The 20253-nt window shown below is 37.0% G+C and overlaps 1 protein-coding gene across 2 annotated transcripts in view; it reads left to right on the top strand.

Annotated features, from left to right (window-relative positions):
• The window catches only part of TBCK (TBC1 domain containing kinase), a 205621-nt gene extending 186754 nt beyond the window's left edge, over positions 1-18867 (top strand). For both annotated transcript variants that reach the window (XM_080796178.1, XM_080796177.1), the window contains exon 26: positions 17169-18867. In XM_080796178.1, coding sequence (XP_080652304.1) covers positions 17169-17279 — 111 coding nt within the window. In that variant the 3' untranslated portion in view covers positions 17280-18867. The remainder of the gene's footprint in view (positions 1-17168) is intronic.
• The last annotated feature ends 1386 nt before the right edge of the window (positions 18868-20253 follow it).

The following is a 20253-nucleotide window of genomic DNA, read 5'->3' as shown; positions in this document are numbered from 1 at the left end:
CAAATTAAGTATTTGTATAGAGATGTATCCTAAAAATTTTTCTCACCATGGGACTAAAAAGAACTTCAGTTATTTATTTGCTTATGCTGTTCCATGATCTTTTTATCTACTGTTCAGATCTGTGTGGCTTTACTAATGCTTCCCCACCACCACCATATAGAAGCATCTCAATTTAAAATCTATTTACTGGAATTCTATGTGTCCATGGTTGTGGATAGCCTTTATTTGCTACACCTTTCATTCTAGATCCATTCTCCACACTTATTCACCCTGTTCTCTGCCTTAGGAGGCTGGCTTCCATGTTCTCTGGCTTCAAGCTATTGAGCTAATGGGGAGTTCTGGAAGTTACCAGAGGGAGAGAGTCAAGAATATTTATGCCTCTGTATTCTTCACTCAAAAATTATCTCAGGTTATCACACTGAAGGTTAACACTTGTCTCCAGAAAGCCTTCTCTAACTACTCCCTTTACCCAGCTGCTAATTTCTTTGGCTCTAAGGATGAAGAAAATATGCAAATGACCAATAAGCCCATGAAAAGATACTTGACATCATTAGTCTTTAGTGAAACGCAAATCAAAACCAATCAAAAATTCACACCCAATTGTTGGCAAGGATATGGAGAAATTGGAAAGAAATTCTAGCTCAAGGCTGGTAGGAATGTAAAATGTTGTACCTTCTATAGAAATCACTTTAGGAGTTTGGCAATTCCTTCAAAACATAAATGTAGTATTACATTATGACCAGCAATTCCATTCTTATGTAAATACCCAAAAGAATAGAAAACAAGAACTCAAACAGATCATACTTGTATGCCAGTGTCTATAGCACCACTATAGCCAAAAGGTGGAAACAACCCAAGTATCTATCAACAGATGAATGAATAAACAGAATGTGGTATATACATATAGTGTAATATTATTCAGCCTTAAAAAAGAATGAAGTTCTGATACATGCTACAACATGGATGAACCGTAAAAACATCATGGTAAGTTGGAATAAGCCAAACACTAAAGGACAAATATTCTTTGATTCCACTTAAATGAACCATCTAGAATAGGCAAATTCATGGAGACGGAAGTAAATTAGTGTTCTTATGGGCTGAGAGAGGAGATAATGGGAGTTTTTCTTAATGCGTACAGAGTTTCTCTTTGTGATGATAAGAAATTTTGAAAATAACTATTGGTGACAATTGTACACTATGGTGAATGTACGTAATGCCACTGAATTGTACACCTAAAAATGGTTAAAATAGCAATTTTTGAAAAGTTCGAGGGTTTGATATGTTCAGAGTATCCTACTGTCCACAGTTCATCTGAGCCCTACAATTTTTGGTCACACAGTAGTGTAGATTCTTTCATAAAACCTCTCTGATCAGGGCTCATCTTTTTCCCTTGTCAGTATTGAAACACACACACATACACACACACACACATGCACACACACACACAGTGATTTCCAAGCAAGTAAGGTTTTCTTCTGAGTTGAAATCAGTGCACTGCAGCTGGCAGAGTCCTATTTTGAAAAGATTGAAAGTCCCAGTTGAATGCTGTGAAAAGAAAGTGGAGATGCCAATTCTAGTTAGCATAGTTACAGATTATCTTTGCAAAAGTTTATGGTTTCTGTGCCAAACCCATATTTGGACTAGGGAATTTTTTACTCACGAAATAGTAGATGCTCATTGTAATTTTCCCAATTTTACATCTTCTGTTACAATCTAATAAAAGAGCTAAGACTGAAAATCCAACAAATAAAAATATTAAGTAAAATAGACTATAGCTCAATAAAAGAAAAGGGTCCTTAATATTTAATTTAACAAGTAGCAAAATATCATTCAGCAACTGCAAGAAAGGAAAAAAATGAGCCACTTATCTAGTTTGTGACAATATTAAAATCTTCTGTTTGACATACATATTAGAACCAGAGTGTCTTTTGTAATACAAATATGAAAGATTTACTCTATAATGGCCAAGGGTATTGAATATATTGTCTAAAATGACATAGGAGAAAGCAAAATAGATCTGAGAATTATAGCTTATTTGTGTACCTAACTATAATTGAAAGATACATGATCCCATTTTACTTATGTATTCACTAACTATTTCCTGTAATTACAACTGATTAGCAATTTACTGGTTTCTTTGTAATTGCCACTTCATAAGTCTCTTGTATTTGGCCTAGCTACCACACTAAATACACTAGGAAACCTTTAGAATCTGCCATTTCTTAGCTAGCTAAAACATTGCTTTCCCCTGAGCAGGGCAAAAAAGGAGAATTACAAAGATCCTAATTTAATTAGAGTACCACATAGGACTTCTCTAAGTCATACTGAATCTCACTTGTCAGGTAATCTTTAACTCACCTTATACTACAGGTTAAATAAAGAAGTGAGCTATTATATAATCAAGCACATCCAGATATTCTGAGAACAATGTCGTGTCAGCATCAAGGAATGTCAGGTAGTCTCAAGTGAGTTAAGTGGAGTCCTGAGTCTCTGAGTTGTATACTACTGCTCCAAGGGTGGGTCAGATTTTGTGCTGATCCTTGCTGCTGTGTGACTAAGTTTAATTTGACAAGCTAAACAAATGCAGACGGTATGTATTGGTAGGGTTAATGGGAGTAGGAAGACTACTCTATCAAAACAAATGTAAAGTCAATTCAGGCTTCATGCAACATTTGAAATGAAAAAGATGGCAAGGTCTCATTCTTATCTCACTGCAGAAATAATCATCTTTTTAAAACTCACATGAGAGGGGCACCTGGGTGGCTCAGTAGGTTAGGCCTCTGCCTTCAGCTCAGGTCATGATCTCAATGTCCTGGAATCGAGCCCCACATCAGGCTCTCTGCTCAGCGGGGAGCCTGCTTCCCCCTCTCTCTCTGCCTGCCTCTCTGCCTACTTGTGATCTCTGTCTCTGTGTCAAATAAATAAATAAAATATTTTAAAAATATTAAATAAATAAATAAATAAAAATTTAAAAATTAAAATAAAACTCACATGAGAAACTGCATCTTCGATTGCTAAACCTGAATTCGATTTCTTGGGCATAGAAGGAAAACATACCAGCATGATCTGTACAGAAAGTACCATAAAGAATAACTCTTATGAAACTGACATGTGCTGAATTAATCTCAGAGAGCTCCTGTACAAATCTGTATATATTCAATTCAATAGGGGGAGGCAGAGATAAGTCCATCATTCAAATCACAGATTAAATGAACTCACAAGAAGGAACATTGTTATATCCTTGAGCGGATTACTCAGATTAAAGAAAATTTTTATTTTTAACATTAACAGATATTACCTAAGGAAAAATGTATGGGATGTTTTGATACAGCAACCACTTCACTACCCCACTCCCAACCCAAGGTCAACGTCTCATGTATCTCTGCTGGACAAAATACCATCATGCATGCACCTCTTTCCCAGAAGTAAATTATAATATGTAAGGAGAATGTTAACACCACAGAGACATGCTTTAATGTGTTAGTGGTTACTTTTTTTCTTCCCTGTGGGGCAAGAATGTACTGAGATCCAACTCTAGGGCTAGTGATGACTGTCGGACTAGAAAATGGCCAACAACAGGGACTAGAACAAAATGAAAGTTAGTGTTTCTCTATCTTTAGAAAGTTCTTAAGAAAAACTGTAAACATCATATTGCTGTGTTAGTCACTGAAATGCGTAAGACTTTATAAATAATTACCCTGGCTGGATTATATTTTGTGTTTGTAAGACCACTAAAATTTCATCCCTGCCAGTGTACCACATTCAAAAGGTTATCTAAGAAAGAAACTGAAGGAATCTTTGCATTTCACTTGGTCTTGTCAACCCTTTGGAAAATATTAAGAACATCTTGTCTTTCCCTTAAAATGGTATACTTTTGGCATAAAATCAGTGCTTTTCTTTTGTCATCAAAAGAAATATTCAGGAGCAGGCGCTCCTGGGTGGCTCAGTCGTTAAGTGTCTGCCTTTGGCTCAGGTCATGGTCCCAAGGTCATGGGATCGAGCCCCACATTGGGCTCTCTGCTCAGCAGGGAGCCTGCTTCTCCCTTTCCCACTCCCCCTGCTGGTGTTCCCTCTCTCACTGTGTCTCTCTCTGTCAAATAAATAAATAAAATATTTAAAAAAAAATTATTCATCTGAGAACATAAGAGCCAGTGGCAATAATAAGCCATGTGTACTATTATTGATATTATTCTTTCCTTTAAAACAAAACAAAGCCAAATAAAACAAAAAATAGAAAAATAGAAAAAAAATAGAAAAGAGCCAAACATATATTTCTGAGTAACAGTTGATTCAGAAACATAGATGAGAGATGACTTTTGTGAAGGTTCTATGACCGAACAATGTGAGTGCCTAATACTTTCTACATGTGGCATGTAGGAATTAAATTTATAATACGGCATCTGTTATCAACTGCAGATAATCAGATTTGTAATAGGAAACCATGCCATTGCAGCTATGTTTTTATGTAAGAGAACAGTCCAATTGTGTTTATTCAGCCTTCCCTTTAGGCCAGTGTTATTTGGCTTGGGAATGTTAGGTTGGAAATCAGTCTGTACTGCAGTGATGGGAGGCTTCCACACTCTCAGCCCATGGTAAGAGTGCTCACAGGGGACCAGGTGACTCTGAAAACACTTTCAGCCAATTCAGTATGTGTTGTCCCCATAGTAAACTTCTCTGGCTCCAGATGATATCTACCTAGCTCTTCAGATTAATATAATAATTTTAAACCACTTTGTATGAGATCTCTTACCTGGCAGAAAATTTATTAGGCCTCTTTATATTGTACCTTAAGCATTCTGGTGAAGAATGGGAAGTGAATTTCTTTTATGAGTTCCAAATATGCAAGGAATTCTTTCTTGGTCTTGTTAGACACATAAGCTCTGGCTATCATTAAACTTGGCTTTCTTCCTGGCTTATTCTTCGCCTTCTTGTAAACAAATGTTTTGGTCTGTGGGTTTACATCAGATTATAAGGAAACATTTTAGATATTAATGTGGCTTGAACACACTAGACATAATATGATGCTTACAAGTAACAGTGAAACGTCTTCTGTATAGCTCTGCATTTATTAAATGTTGGGGGATAACTTACTTTAAAAGACCACCCAGCTACAACCTGCCCAATAAAGTCCCAGTTCTCATAGCTTTTCAAAGGTTTTGTGAAGTAAAAAGCAGTGTGGAAGTTGTAGTAAAGAGAGCCTTAAGACACCTAACCAGACTTCGTTTTTTAAACATCTCCATTGGATGTATTTTGTGTGCAAGCAGTTTTTAAAAAGAGGGAACTCGTTTCAAGTTTTTAGGAAAAACTGCCAAGTCATCATCTGAATCTTGTGATCTCTGGCACCTATATTCATGACCTGTCCCAAGATGAAAGTTACCTTGTCTCAGTATGTGTTATTCTACATACCCACCCTGTCCTCCACAGCCCACTGTTTAATTAATTACTCCTTACCACAGGAATGTTCTAGCTGAATAACAAACTAACCATAGTTGCCCTCCCACTTGACCTACAGAGGTTGGAACTTGGCCATGATCCATCAGAGCTCTAACTGTTTTGAATCTGAGTTTTTATTGTATACATTCTTTTCAGAGCATAGTATACTGTGTGTAATATGGCCAGTGGTTGAGACACAGTATGGGTTTACTGTTCTCAATTGTCTAGTGTAAATGTAAGTTGATAAATGATTGTTGCTGAAATTCTGGTCCCAAATATCACAGATCAAAGGAAAATGTACCACAAGGCTCATTAGAGCTCCTGACATATGGTGGTATTAGATGGTGGAATTTTATCAGAAGAGGCTTAGCATCTGATATGAGTCAATATGCTTTTTCTCTGTTAGAATAAGAACTGTCTTCAAAAAACAAAAACAAAAACAAAACAAAACAACTTTATGTCGTGTCTAAAAACATTTTCTCCTGTTTTCTTACTGTCAACTTCAAAAAAACGTTCCACATAGCCATTCCTAAGAGGGCTTGTTTGAAATTATAAGCTATTTTTAAACCTAATCTCTAAATCTAGAGGAAGACCCCAGGTACTATATGGATAAACACTAGATTCCAATTACCATATGGATAAACACTATCAACTCTCATAAATTAAAAATTAAATAGATTAGTATAAAGGAAAACTTCTAAACCAAGAGTCCATTGTGACTTTTAGAAAGTCTTTGAACTAATTAAAATTACCTGTAAAATGTTATACAAGTGTGTCATTTTTTGAAAGAGACTAGATCCCTAGCTTTCATCTAATTGCTGAAAGTATATGTAACCCAGTAAACATTAAAAGTTACTAGTATACATTACTGCTCTATTATAAACAGTTCATCATAAACACTGTGAACCCTACCTGACATTCCATTTGGGGACAAATATGCTGTTTAAGTTTGAATCTGTACAATTGTGAAGTGTCATAAATGACTCTCCTGTTAATGGATCAATAGGGGAAGAGGAAGAGAGGAAAGAAGGAAACTAGCTTATAGTATTTAATATGAATCAAGCACTTATACATACGATATCTAATTTAATCCTCCCAACAACACTGTATGTATGCTATTCAAGTGTATTATTATTACATATTTAACAGGTGAGGACACTAAAGCCAAAAATGCTGAGTTATTTACCCAAGTTCCCATAGCTAGCCAGTGGCAGAACCCTGATTCAAACTGTGCTAACTACGAAGTTCCTACACTTTTCTCCATACCACCCAGTCTGTTTGAATGAAATGATGAGTTATTTCACATTCTTGACTAGTGACAACAAATTATATAGAAAATTATTATTTGTCCTATCACCCTGCTAGCTAGGTCTGGAATTCTCTCATCCCTACTACCCACCTGTCTTAAGTCAGTTCACTGTACCTCATGCCTGGCTTACCACAACTTCCAGTGTCTCTAACTGCAATCCCCTTCCCCCAGTTTTACCCCAAAACTAAGGTGAGCTTTTTGAAATGTAAATCGGATCATTGTCAAAATCCCTCTGTGACTTTTTGTTGCCTTCAAAATAGAATTCAAATCCTACTCACCATCTGTAAGGCCCTTCATGATCTGGGCTCTGCTTTGTGTTCCAAGTTCATCCCCAGTTCTCTTTCCTCAGCCTCTTAGATTCCAGCCATAATTAACTACCTGTCGTTCCTATCTGTTGTCTTTTTGTACTTCTGTTTGGAGCATTCTTCCCACTTCTGTTCGCCTGGGTAATTCCCATTTGTCTTAAATAGCTGTTTATATAAAGAACTATTTCTTAACTCCTCAGATCTTATACTAAATACTCTTCCCAAGTGCTCATATCTTTTAGTTTTATAATGACATTGGGACGATTATAATATATAGAATTTCTGTGTGCATTAGATAAGAACCCATCCTTCCTTTAGTGAACACAATACCACATAAGGGCACAAAGTTTGGAAAGGAGAGGCTGGGCTACATTTCATGCTCCACTTCCCCCTTTTTCAGGTTCTCTCATGCAGTGCACAATTTGTCCAACCATGTATGATGGCTCTATATAGCATTTATCAAATGGTATTTTAATTGCCTCTTCCCTTCTCTGCATCTCCAACTAAACTCCAAGCTCATTGAGGACAAGGATTATATTATATTCATTGTTGTACCCCTGGCTCCCAGCATCATGCCTTTGAAGTAGAAAGCACTCGATAAATATTTGATGTTTGAATTAATGACTAAGTTAATGAATGAACACATGAAAAATAATAGTTTGCTGTAGACTGCACATTTGCAGAAATTAGTGAAAAGAGAAAGACAAAAGAAAAAATACTAATATCAGCTACTAGTTTAATTCAAGACAACAAACATTAAGTGCTTACATGATGGAACTATTATGAGAAAACAGAAAGGATAAAGGCATAGTCCTTTGCCCTCAAAAAACTTACAATCTAGTTAGGAAGAGAAGACATGTATGCAACCAATTAAAACTCAAAGCAGAATGTAGCATGTGCTATGTGAAGTTTATGATTAAAGTTCTAGAAAATCAATGAGAAGGAAGAAATTTCTTCCTGTTAAATGAAGGGTTCCTAAATCTTCATGGAGAAGATGATAACAGACCTTGAATTATGAGTAGAATTTCAGTAAGGAAATGTATTGGGAGGAGGGCCATGCTCAGGAAGGAACATTCCAGGCAAAGGAAATAGCACATGCTGATTGGAAAACACAGAGCTTCTTTGAAGAGCATGCTAGCTATAGACAAGCTGGAAAACTAGGAGAAGAGTCTGGAAGTAGATGGCCTTGAATGCTATACTAAGAAGTTCACATGTGATAGTGAGGCACTATTAAAGGTTTTTAAGAAGGAAAGTAATACTAACAGCTGTATTTTAGAAAGTCATTTGGCAAATTACTTTTAGTGTCTTCCCTCTCCTTTGCCCTTGGTCCCAATAAAATAGAAATTTTTAAACATCAAAAACCAGAGACCAGTCAAAGAATTTCACTCTCTCTGTATTCCCAGTCAATTCCAATGCTAGGTTCTTCCCAGATTCTACCTTTACAACGATCTTGTCTCAAGCTTGCAATCTCCTGCTGTCTAAATAGTTTGTAAGCCCCCACTTAGCAAAGCTCTCATGGCTCTGAGAAAAGGAAATCGGAGTTTGTCTGAGACTGATAGCCAAAGTCCTGCAACTTTCAAAAGGGCATTGGGGAAGTGGCTTCACTGCTTTTGTCATGTGATTCAAGGCATCCGGTAACATTCTGTCATTATCTTTTCTTACTTTATTCAGGACACTAAGAGACAATCTTCTCATTAATCTTTAACTTACGTGTTAATAAATGCATGTATTTATAAAATGAGTAAATAAGCATAAATCTAAAATGAAGAATTTCTTTTGTCCTTAAAATATAAAGAAATTTTAGACTTAATATTATCAAAATGAAATTTTCAGTAAGGACTTTTTGGGTACTATATGTTGTCCTTCCTGACTATAGAGAAGCAAGCTATTCCTTGGAAAGGATCCATAGATCTTGAGTCACCTTGCTTAATGGTAATCCCCCTTGGGAAGGAAAACATCTCTACACAATAGTGTTAGGGGTCTCAGGATTTCCTGAGGGCCTCCATATTGCTCTGTGTAGGCAGCAGAGTGCCAAGCAAATGGGAAAGGAAAAACTAAAAGCACAAGAACCATTTAGGAACTACTCCAAGAGTAATTAGGATCTAAAATGGAGTAGGAGCAGAGGAATGGAAAAGAGGGAATGAATCCAAGACAATAGCAGAGAGAACTGACACAGCTTTGTACCTAAATGAACATGGAGCCAAAGTCAAAAGTCAAAAATATACCTTGGCTAATTGAATTTAAACTTTTAAAAAAGGTTTTTTTAAGTCAAAGATAACCTTAAAATTTCCAGATTGGGTTTTTGGGGAGGTTGCTGATACCTTTAATAGAGATAAGGAAGAGAAAGTCAATTTGGAGGGAGTCTGATGAATTTTGGACATACTGAGTTTGAAGTGCTAATGGAAAATGAGGACTAAAACATCAATTAAGGATTTAGAGGTTTAGACTAGAATTCAGAGAATTAAAACAGGATGTGTAAACACATAGAATCCTTCCACTTATGAAATAAGCACTTAGTATTTTACAATACAGAAAAAAGTAGGGTTTTCTTTCTTATAATTAAATATAATAGCTTATAAATGCATTATTCCAGAATGGAAGACAAATTCCAGCTGATGCTCAACAACAGACTGTCAAAAGACCATTAAAAGATATAACTAAAATTTACTTCAGGAAATTGTAAAAATCCATTGTCTCCATTATAAACTAGCTTATAATTTTTTTTAAAAAATTGCTTTAGTGCACATGATTGGTAGAAGAGATCAACAAAGAAAACAAGAGATCAAAGGAAGATGGAAGGGGAAGGAAGGAAAACACCATTTGACATGTGCACCATGGGCCTTCAGGAAGTTGTTTTTAAAGATTTGTTTATTTATTTGAGAGAGAGAAAGAGCACACTAGTGGGTGGGGGGGGGGATGAAGGGGGGATGAAGAGGGAGAGAGAGAGAGAGAATCTTAAGCAGACTCACTGCTAAGCACAGAGCCCAACTCGGGACTTTATCTCACTGCCCTGAGATCATGACCTGAGCTGAGAGTTTTGAAAAGAGGAAGGTATAATTAAATATGTCAGATGATGCTGATGGGTCAAGTAAGATTCAAGTTGAGTCTTAAAAATTGGATTTGGCAGTGTGACAAAGTGGAGATTGTTGCTGACCTTTGTAAGAGTACTTTAGGGGAGTGATGGAGACAAAAGTCTGATTGGAGTAGATTCAAGAGAGAATAGACTTTCTGCAAAGAAATGAAGAGACAAAACAAATGTATAGATTACAGGAGACTTAAAAGCCATCCTTCAGTCATAATGTGTGAACCTTGTTTGGATCCTGATGCAAATAAACAGATTGTAAATATAGATAAGTGGGTGATGGATGGATGGATGGATAGATGGATGGATGGATGAATGCAAAGATGACATTTATGAAGTAATTGGAAATGTGAACACTTACTAAATAATTAAAGGATTATTGTTAATATTTTCTAGATGTATAATGATACTGTGGTTATATTTTTAAGTATTTTTATTTCAAGGATACATATTTATGTACAAAATTATATATGAGGTTTACCTCAAAATAATGGTTGTAGTCAAGAGGAGTGAGTGGAAGGAGCAAATGAAATAAACTATCTGAGCTGTAATTACTGAAACTGGGTTTTGGGTACCTAGGGTCTCATTATACCATTCTTGTCTATTTATATATATTTTTTGACTTTTTTTTAATAAAAAAGGTAAAGAGAGAGAGAATGGGAAGACATAAGATGGAGATAGAAACTATATAGGCAACAGAAAATTAAAATAAAACTACAACTATTTAGAAAAAACTACAATTATTTATATATCTACTTATATAACACAAACTATTAAAAATGTTTTTTAAGATACAGTCTTATATTCAACCTAGTATGGATTGTGGATATCCCAGACACCATTAGGATAGCTATCCTTAACAAAATAAACATGGATTTAATAAAATTTAATTAATTTAATAAATTCTAGGCCATATATTGGCTGTTTATATGCATGCTCCCATTTTTTTCTTATTGCATAAATAACCATTTTACAGTATCTAACATTGTACATTAATACCCTGGAATTAACAGTTCTGCTCCTTACTTGTCACAAGTGCCTATGGTAAGGTATAAGATGATTGCTGACCTTATGTTCACCTTCTTGCTTTTGCTCTGCTGCGGACTTTACTTCTGTGAGTCAAATGAGAGTGTAATTACTGCTTAATTGTTATTAGATGTTATTGCTTAATTATTATTAGATGTTATTACTACGAAAACCAGTTTTGCACCTTATTTAGTACTCTCTTTCAGCATTAATGAGATACAACTGATACATAGGAATTATATATATATTAAAAGTATACAACTTGATGTTTTGGTATATGTCTGCATTATAAAATAATCACCACAGTCAAACAAATTAACATATCATCACCTCACATAATCAGTATTTTCTTTCTTTTTCTTCTTAGCAAATTTTCAGCAAACAATATAGTATTATTATACTTGTAACTGTAATTGCCATGTTGTACATTATGTCTCTAGGACTTCACCTTGCATAACTGGACCTTTGTACCCTTTGACCAACATCTGTCCATCTCCTCTCTCAACCCCTTCACCCCTAGCAACCACCATTCTACTCTCTGCTTCTATGACTCTGACTATTTTTGATTCCACATATCAGCAAAATCATGCAGTATTTGTCCTTATGTGTCTGGTTTATTTCATATAGCATAATGTTTTCTGGCTATACCCATGATATCCCAAATGGCAGGAGTTCCTTTTTTATGGCTCAATAATATTCCCATGTGTGTTCTTGTGTGTGTATCCATTATCCATCGATGGGCATAGGTTATTTCCTTATCTTGACTACTGTGTCTAGTTTTGCAATGAACATGGGAGTATAGATACCAAAATCCAGATTTCATTTCCTTTAGGTACATACTTAGAAGTTGGATTGCTGGATCATATGGTAGTTCTATTTTTAGTTTTTTAAAGAACCTCCACACTGTTTTCCATAATAGCCAAACCAATATACTTTCCTACTAAATGCATACAAGGGCTCCCTTAAGTAACTTATTTAAGAAAGTAAACTTATTTAGTACTTTAAAGAAAATAAACATTAGTGTGTTAATTATAAAATATCTAAATACAGAAGACTAGCAGAAGATGGAACACTTATCTCAGTTATGGAAAGAACACAACAAGGATTGAAACAAAAATGACATTTCAAAATTATACTTGACTATATAATCAAGGGAAAAGATCAGTGGCATATTAGGTAAATCATTCTTAACTTTTCCTAGTACTCCTTGTCACAGCTCTCATGTTTCTAACTGGGAGCACTGAGATGACCCCTTCAAGTGATCAAGACCTCAGAATTTATTAATGACCTCAGAATTTCTAAAATAATCAGGACAAGACAGCACTTGGGTTATTTTTAACCCAAGGCCACACTGTACTCTAGATGTGGAAATAATCCCATATTCTGTTTCTCATCTTATCTCATCCCACACTTACAGAGTTGTCCAGCCAAACTTAGAAATAGGTACATAATTTGTGTGAGGTACCAGTCCAGCCCCAACCACATAGTGCCAGAAATATTAAATGGACACCATATTTTCAGAATTGCAGGGGCTCAAGAGGATACATAGGACTAATACAACATCGGCCTCACAACCATAAAACCAAGAAAATAAAATTACTACAGCTATTCATTACAGGATAATTTGCCAGTTCCCTTATTCAGTTCTATGTCCAACCAAAAGTAATATATCCGTGTCCCAAGTTTAGCAATATTTGGAGGGAAAGGAATGGACAAATAAAATGGAAGAGAGAAAAGGACCTCCGTTTGAGCTTCACCAGAGTGTTAGTTAGTTCATGGTAATTGTCCAGTTCCCAATACAAACTTAAAACTCACGAGGCCAAAGTTTCCCATCAAGAAATTTAATTGTCCTGCAATGTGCTCCTTTCAGAATCTTGCAGAAGCCAAATTTTCTTAGCTGCCTGTGGGTTCTACCCAAGCCTGTGACCTAGGACACCCAGTGAGAAACAACATATCCTATTCTCTGCTTCTCTTAAATCTTACCCATACTCAGCCTTAATTTCTTGGCCTTAGTTATGCTATACCACTCTGTGGCAGATCAAAATATCCCTTTCCTCCACTCATTCTCCTCCTATAACAGATCTTGACTTCCACTGGACAAACATGCCAGCCTCTTAATCCAAGTTAAGATGAAAGACAGAGAAAAACAAAAAGGAGTGCCACCCACAAGAGCCTGCCACTTTCAGACAGTGCTCTTTTGAGGTGTGTCTACCTAAGCCCTGGAAATGAAAAGAACAACCAGATTCTCCTAACCAGAGGAATGACAAAAATGCAAGAGCTTTGCCTTTTCCACATGGGAGTACTTCCCACAAGAAATGCAGCTGTCCCTGCCATCTCTGTGTCCCAAAATCCTACCCCAGCAAATATCAGATCCTGCCAGCTCCACATGGGATGTTGACCTATAGATCTCAGCTGGTTGTGCAGCTGGAAGAACCCCTTTCTCTACACGTAGGACTTGGTCTCACAAATGCCAGCCCTCCAAACATGCCAGCCTCTTTAGCGCAAGGTGACTTGCTCCCCACATGGGACTATACTTACTAAAATTGAAGCTTGAGGTCTCAGACAAACCTCACCAGCAAATGAATCCCATTACCTAATAAAATTATTCTCAGTGCTGGCTACACAATAGAATAACCCAGGAGACTTCAAAACAAGCAGATAAAGAACCTGATGTGGGAGCAATAGCCCCCCAAAATTCTACTTATTACTGATCTGGAGTGGGTCTGGGTATCATTGTTGACTAAAAAAGCACCCAGATGAGTCTGACAGCTCCATAACCACTGGTCCAATATGACATCCTGCCCCTTCTGCCAAGGATATTGCTCAGTGGGTCTAGGTTTGTGACTTCCGTTTGAAGTCCGGCCTCTCCCAAAGCTGCAGCTGCAGGCTACTCTAATCACCAAAGTCCAGTACCCTGTACGTTAACACCCTAAAGCTGCCAAAGCCCTGCCAGGTGAAGAGTGAAAGATGGATGAAACCCGGAACTCTACGTGCCTGGTTCTCCTCTGCTCCACCACCTGTCTTCTCCATGAGTGATGTGGCTTTTTTCACATGGAAACCACCCCTGGACATACACAGCCCTTTCCTCCCTCCTTAACCTGTCAGGCTATTGCCACAGAGAACAGAATTGTGGCCATCACATCTGGGTTCCCACTCCCTTCAGGAGTCAATAAAAGAGGGATGGGAGGGAGGAACAGCTTCCTTTAACCCCTGTTAAATTCAGAGGTACCCCAAACTTCTACTTGTATAATCGCCTACTACTTGATGTTGTTTGTTCCTATCTCCTCCACCGATCTATAAGCACTGCAAAAACTGGAACAGTGCATGGTACTCAGTAAGTACTCACTAAAATGTTTGATCAATGAATGAATGAATGAAGAGGAAACGCTGCCATGGTAGGAGTGGAAAAGATCCAGTCATGCCTTCACTGTTAGGCCCCCTATTTAACATGGGTACTTGCAACCACAAGCAGAGCAGAACTCAAAATCCTAAACTGAAAACTCAGCATTGGCTCTTTGTCTTTACTTAAGCATAGCCTTGCTTTTCAAGGCACCAAAACATTTGCCATATCCCTGTATTCTGCTTCTACTTTTCTTCTTAGACCTCCCACATAGCACCACCCTAATTGTTCCAAAGTGCTCTATTCTGCCTGCTTTGCCTTTACCATTTCCAGCTCAATGGCAGACTAGTTGTTATGTCCCTCCTTAAAATAACCATGGGAACTCTTTCTAGCTCTACAGCACAGTGTCAGAGAGATTAAGTTAAATGTACAGTAGGAAGTCCTTCCTTACTTGCTTTCTGACTTCTACAGTGTTTTGAAGTACTCAATGCTAAGACTGCTTATCCACAAGATTTTTTTCAATAACGGTAGTTTATCTTAGAGTTCCGGCTTCTGCGTTAATTGTATTGCTACATGTGGGAGAATGAAGCAAAGCTGTTTCAGTAATCATATGGTACCAGGGACTGTGCTGCCTGCGCTTGACTCAGAGCAGATGAATCTAGCTCCTCTGCTGTTAAGGACTGAGGTTCAAAGAGAAAGAAGCAAGAACAGCACGAAGACCAGTTCACAGTAATAGCCTATCTCACTTGATAGCTTTTGAAATACAGATGCACTGTCTTTCTTCAACATTGATTACTATTAAAGATACTTCCAGGTGGCTAAAAGAGTATAGACTCTGAAATGTAAATGGCCATTGAATCTATTAAGGCACTGCAGAGAATGATAGAAAAGATCAGTGGGGTCAGCAGTATTAAGGTCCATTTCTGTGAGTCATTTTGAGGATTGTTAAAGACCCCAGTCCAGCAATGTCTATTGCATCTAGTTACTGATACCTTTATCTTGTTGGCTCTAGGTGGTATGTTTCAAAATACTGTCCTCAGACTACCCGCTTTAATATCATCTAGTGGTGTTTGTTTAAAACAACTACCACCACCACAATAAAAAACACTTTCTTGAGCCCTAGATCAATAAAGCAGAATCCCTGGGGTTGAGGCCTTGAACTTATCCTGAGCGAAACATTGAGCTTTTGAACCATGCAGTGTAGACCGCTTGCTTGAGATTCACCAGCTGTTAAGCTTCACCCACTCCCAATAGCGGTATCAGCAGGTATTCATTTTTCTGGAGGGACCGGAGATCAAGTTTGACAAAGTAATTGAAAAGAACTTGAGGGTGCACCCAAGGAAAAGTAAGAGAACAAACACCCCCAAGGGGAGGGAATAGAAATAGAATACCAGAGTCCAAGAAAACCCTTCTTTCTTTTATCCTTTTGTCCCAGGTTATATGTCCTATGTCTTGGTTTAGTTCAGTCCAACAAGCATATATTGAGCCCCTGTCATGTGCCAGGCACTAGGGATAAAAAGAAAGAGAATAGTCTCACTGTCCTAGGGAAGCAGGCTCTTAAATTTAAATAAGCATGGTGAGCAAAAGACAGAGATTTGCCCAAGTAATTTTAGGGGCTAAGAAGAGAGGTTTGTAATGGAGACTTAGCATGTAGGGAAGAAATTGCATGAGTAGGGAAATAAATAGAAATTAGGCAGATGGGGATGGTGAGGGGGGTGCTTTTGAGGAGGAACTAAAGGCTATCCAGGAGCTGGTGGGAAATAGTACGTGTTCCCAACAAAGGGCAACCTGCACAACCAAAATGCTCTGCATCCTAAAGTGATCTCATTTATGTTGGGATTGACAAGCAGTTCAGGACTGCTTTATCATAAGGTCAAAGGAGTGGAGAAGGATAACCAATGATCCTAGATAGGTAGACATGGGCCAAGTCAGGAAGATATATGTATGTCTTGTTAACTTTTCAAAGTCCTATTTTGCTAACCATCCAGAAGACCTCTTGGATGTCCTTGGATGACCTCTTGGAATCCTTCAAATTCATTCCAAGTTTATGGTCTCAAACTGTTCATTATAGTTGCTCCAGAAACATGTTACAACAAGTTTATGGCCCTCTCTAGGACATTACACGAGAATTGCAACAACTAATAAGGGGACAGTAATATCAAAAATTGTTCAATATAGATTTGAGAATGTTTTAACTGTCACTGGAAAGATACATGAAAAATAGTAATGATCTTCGGAGAGGGAAACTGAGAGGAGAGGTAGGAGGAATTTACATCTCACTGTATACTTTTTGTACTGTTTGAGTATTATGTTCAAATATTATATATTTTATATATAATACATATTATATTTAATATTTTACATTATAAAATGTTATATATATAATATATATTCAAAAATTATACATACCATGTATATTTATTGCCTCTTCCACAAGCTTAAAAGAGAACTAAAGAGACACATTTATTCTATATTGTAAAGAACCTGTCAACATGTTAAATGGTGATTTGATTTATATTGAAAACCCAAAATAGTGATTCACTGATACAACAATGATAGTAATAGTATTATTAAAGAAGTTTTATCTTTCACAGCTGGAGGGAAAAAAATGGGATTGGAGAAATACAGATTTTGTATATCCTCTATAAATTTGGTCCCCCCTTTTTTTTTCAGTTTGCAGCACATCTTGTGAAGATGAAATATCCAAGAATCTGCATTCTAGATGGTGGCATTAATAAGATCAAGCCAACAGGCCTCCTCACCGTCCCATCTCCTCAAATATGAAGAACCAAGACTGTGACTATGAAAAGGACAGAGTGATATCAGCTCCCAACATCCCAACTCTTCATGGCCTCGCTACTCTAAGACAGAGTTAGACTTCCAGATTGTTGCATTTCCATAAAGTTTTATCACAAAACATTTTTTTAATCTCATAACTCACATGTTCAGCTATCCAGGCACAAACTTGACTGTACATGTATTGCTGAAAGAATGTCCTTAACAGTGAAATCTGATCATGTATTTTTACCACAGTGCAACACAAAGCCAGAGGAATTCAGCTGACAAGGCAGATTTAGCATTATCAAGAAATCTCAATTGCACTGAAAAGTTGTCTCCAATTGCACTGACCAGACAGTCCTAACAAAGGTATTGTTTAGAAACGTAGACTGAATGGGGGTTGGAATAATCTTTCCATGATAGCGAAAAGTAAAAAGCTATTCGCAACATATTCCTTATAAGTAAATGCTATATTTGGCAACTCATTTTTGGCCCAGACAGATCATATGTGTGTGTGTGTGTGTGTGTGTGTGTGTGGTTTGTTTAGAAGAATTTAGCCCACTGAAAAAAAGTAATAATAATTTATTTCCAGGAAAATGAAAGTCAGAAACCATTCACATTAGAACATTTGTTCAGCTCCTGTGGCAGAGAAATCCAAAATAAGAGTGACTTACACAAACTAGAACTGTATTTGTCACATAAAAGGCTGCATAATAGGTCTAGAGCTAGTATGCTGTTTTCATAATCATCAAGAACTAAGGTATCTTCACATTGCTTTATCACCCTCAATACATGGTTTCTAGTTCATGGATCAAGATGGCTGCTCAGCTCACACCATTTATGCCATTTAGAAGGGTGGAAATGAAGGAGGAGGGAGAGGTGGGGGGGGCAGAAATAGGGAGGGAGCAAATAAGAAAGGAGAGAAGGAAGAAAATGCTCTTTCTCTTTAAGGCACAAACCAGAAGTTGCACATGTTACTTCTGCTTATACCCATCAGCCAGAACTTAGACATGTGGCCACACCTAACTCTAAGGAAAACTGGAAATATAATCTTTGGCTGGGAGGTCATTTACCCAGGTAAAATTTTATTATTTTTTTAAGTTTTAATTATTTAAAAAATTCTTGAAACATTAAGATTACTAAAATTTATTATTACTGTGTGGGAAGAGTAGAACACATATTGTAGGATAACTAGCACCCTCTGCATTATTCTAAAAAGTAAGTACTGTACTTCATTGACTCTAACACATATCACAACAATGCAACCAAATCACCTGGACATACCATCAATTATAAGATGCATTCCCATTTCCGAAATGTGAAAAGATAACGTATCTTAGAATTATTGGAATATAGTACCTTTCTTGATTATCTTCGATTTTCACTGAACAGTGTTGTTGTTGTTGTTGTTGTTGTTGTTTTCTTCTTTAACTTCTATTTCTCTTCAGTGTTAGGAACTACGAGGTGTAGAACATTTCAATAAGAGTCTCAATTCAACTATCTGGCTGTGGTTTTATTGTTGCTATTTGTTTTGGTTTTTTGCATCTACTTTTTTATTGAGATACAATTTACATACCATAAAATTTATCCTTTTAAAACATACAATTCAGTGGTTTTTAATATATTCAGAAAATAGTGCAATCATCACTACTGTCTAATTCCAGAACATTTTTATTCTCCAAAAAAAGAATCCTATAATTATTAGCAGTCATTCCCCATTAATCCCTCCCAAGGTCTTTGATTTACTGTTTACATATGACGTGAGTTAAGTATCCAACCTCATTCTTGCATGTGGATTTCAAGCTGTCCCAGAGGCTGTGTCATCTTATTTGTTTTGCTTAATTGAATTATATTTAGTCATTCACCAGATATGTTTCAAAGACCTATTAGATACAGGACAGTGACATAACTAGTAATTATAGCATTCTGTGACCCCTAAATAATATACAAGGAAAAAATGTGAGAATAATAAGAAAATTTTACCACTGTTTCCCTAATAGTATTTTGAGGTCATCATCTGCCATGATCAGAAAAATATTAAGTCCTCCTGTCCTTTCCTTTAACCTTTGGTTACTTATCTGACTTCATAGTCCTAATACAGCACTGATGATCACTTGAAACGAGTGGTTCTTAGTTTTAAGTTTGCCTTACTGAGAAAGCAGAGGAGGATGAGGGGTTAAGATTTTATTTGAATGGATTGGTACGGCAGTAGGGGAGGATGAAGAACTGGGTATTGGGGAGAGCTGCGTGAGAAGATAATAGTAGCCAACCTCCATCAGAATTTTGCATTTGATCTTTCTTAAAACTTAATATATTTAGGCTTACTTTTTTAAATGAGTTTTTTAACCATTCAAATTATGAATTTTTAATATTCTCAACAGTAAAATAAGAAAGAGAACACACTCAGTGCCATGTTTACATGCTGGTTATGGTATTCGGTGGCAGATAGTTTGAACAAAGTTAACCTTGACAACTGTTTGTTGCACTAAACCTATACAACTCATGATAGAAGAAGTCCTTGGGAATACATCATTGACTCCTACATTATCACTATCAGCACTGTTTGTTTCTGGCATTAGCAGTCTCTTTCCCTCTATCTGGAATGCCCTTACTACCACCACCAGCCCCACAGATACACACACACACACACACACACACACACACACACACTTATAAATCCTTTATACTCCAGCACCAGTAGCATCTCCAGTCATCTCAGTCTTCCCATGATGCATTAAAAGCCTCAACTACTGGGGTGCCTGGGTGGCTTGATGGGTTAAAGCCTCTGCCTTCGGCTCAGGTCATGATCCCAGAGTCCTGGGATCGAGCCCTGCATTGGGCTCTCTGCTCAGTGGGGGCCTGCTTCCTCCTCTCTCTCTGCCTGACTCTCTGCCTACTTGTGATCTCTCTCTGTCAAATAAATAAATAAAATCTTTAAAATAAATAAATAAAAGCCTCAACTACCAAAACATTCCATTCA

This window comes from Martes martes (genome assembly GCF_963455335.1).
Source record: "Martes martes genome assembly, chromosome: 2".
Classification (NCBI taxonomy): Eukaryota; Metazoa; Chordata; class Mammalia; order Carnivora; family Mustelidae; genus Martes; species Martes martes.
This window is presented reverse-complemented; position numbering and strand designations above follow the sequence as displayed.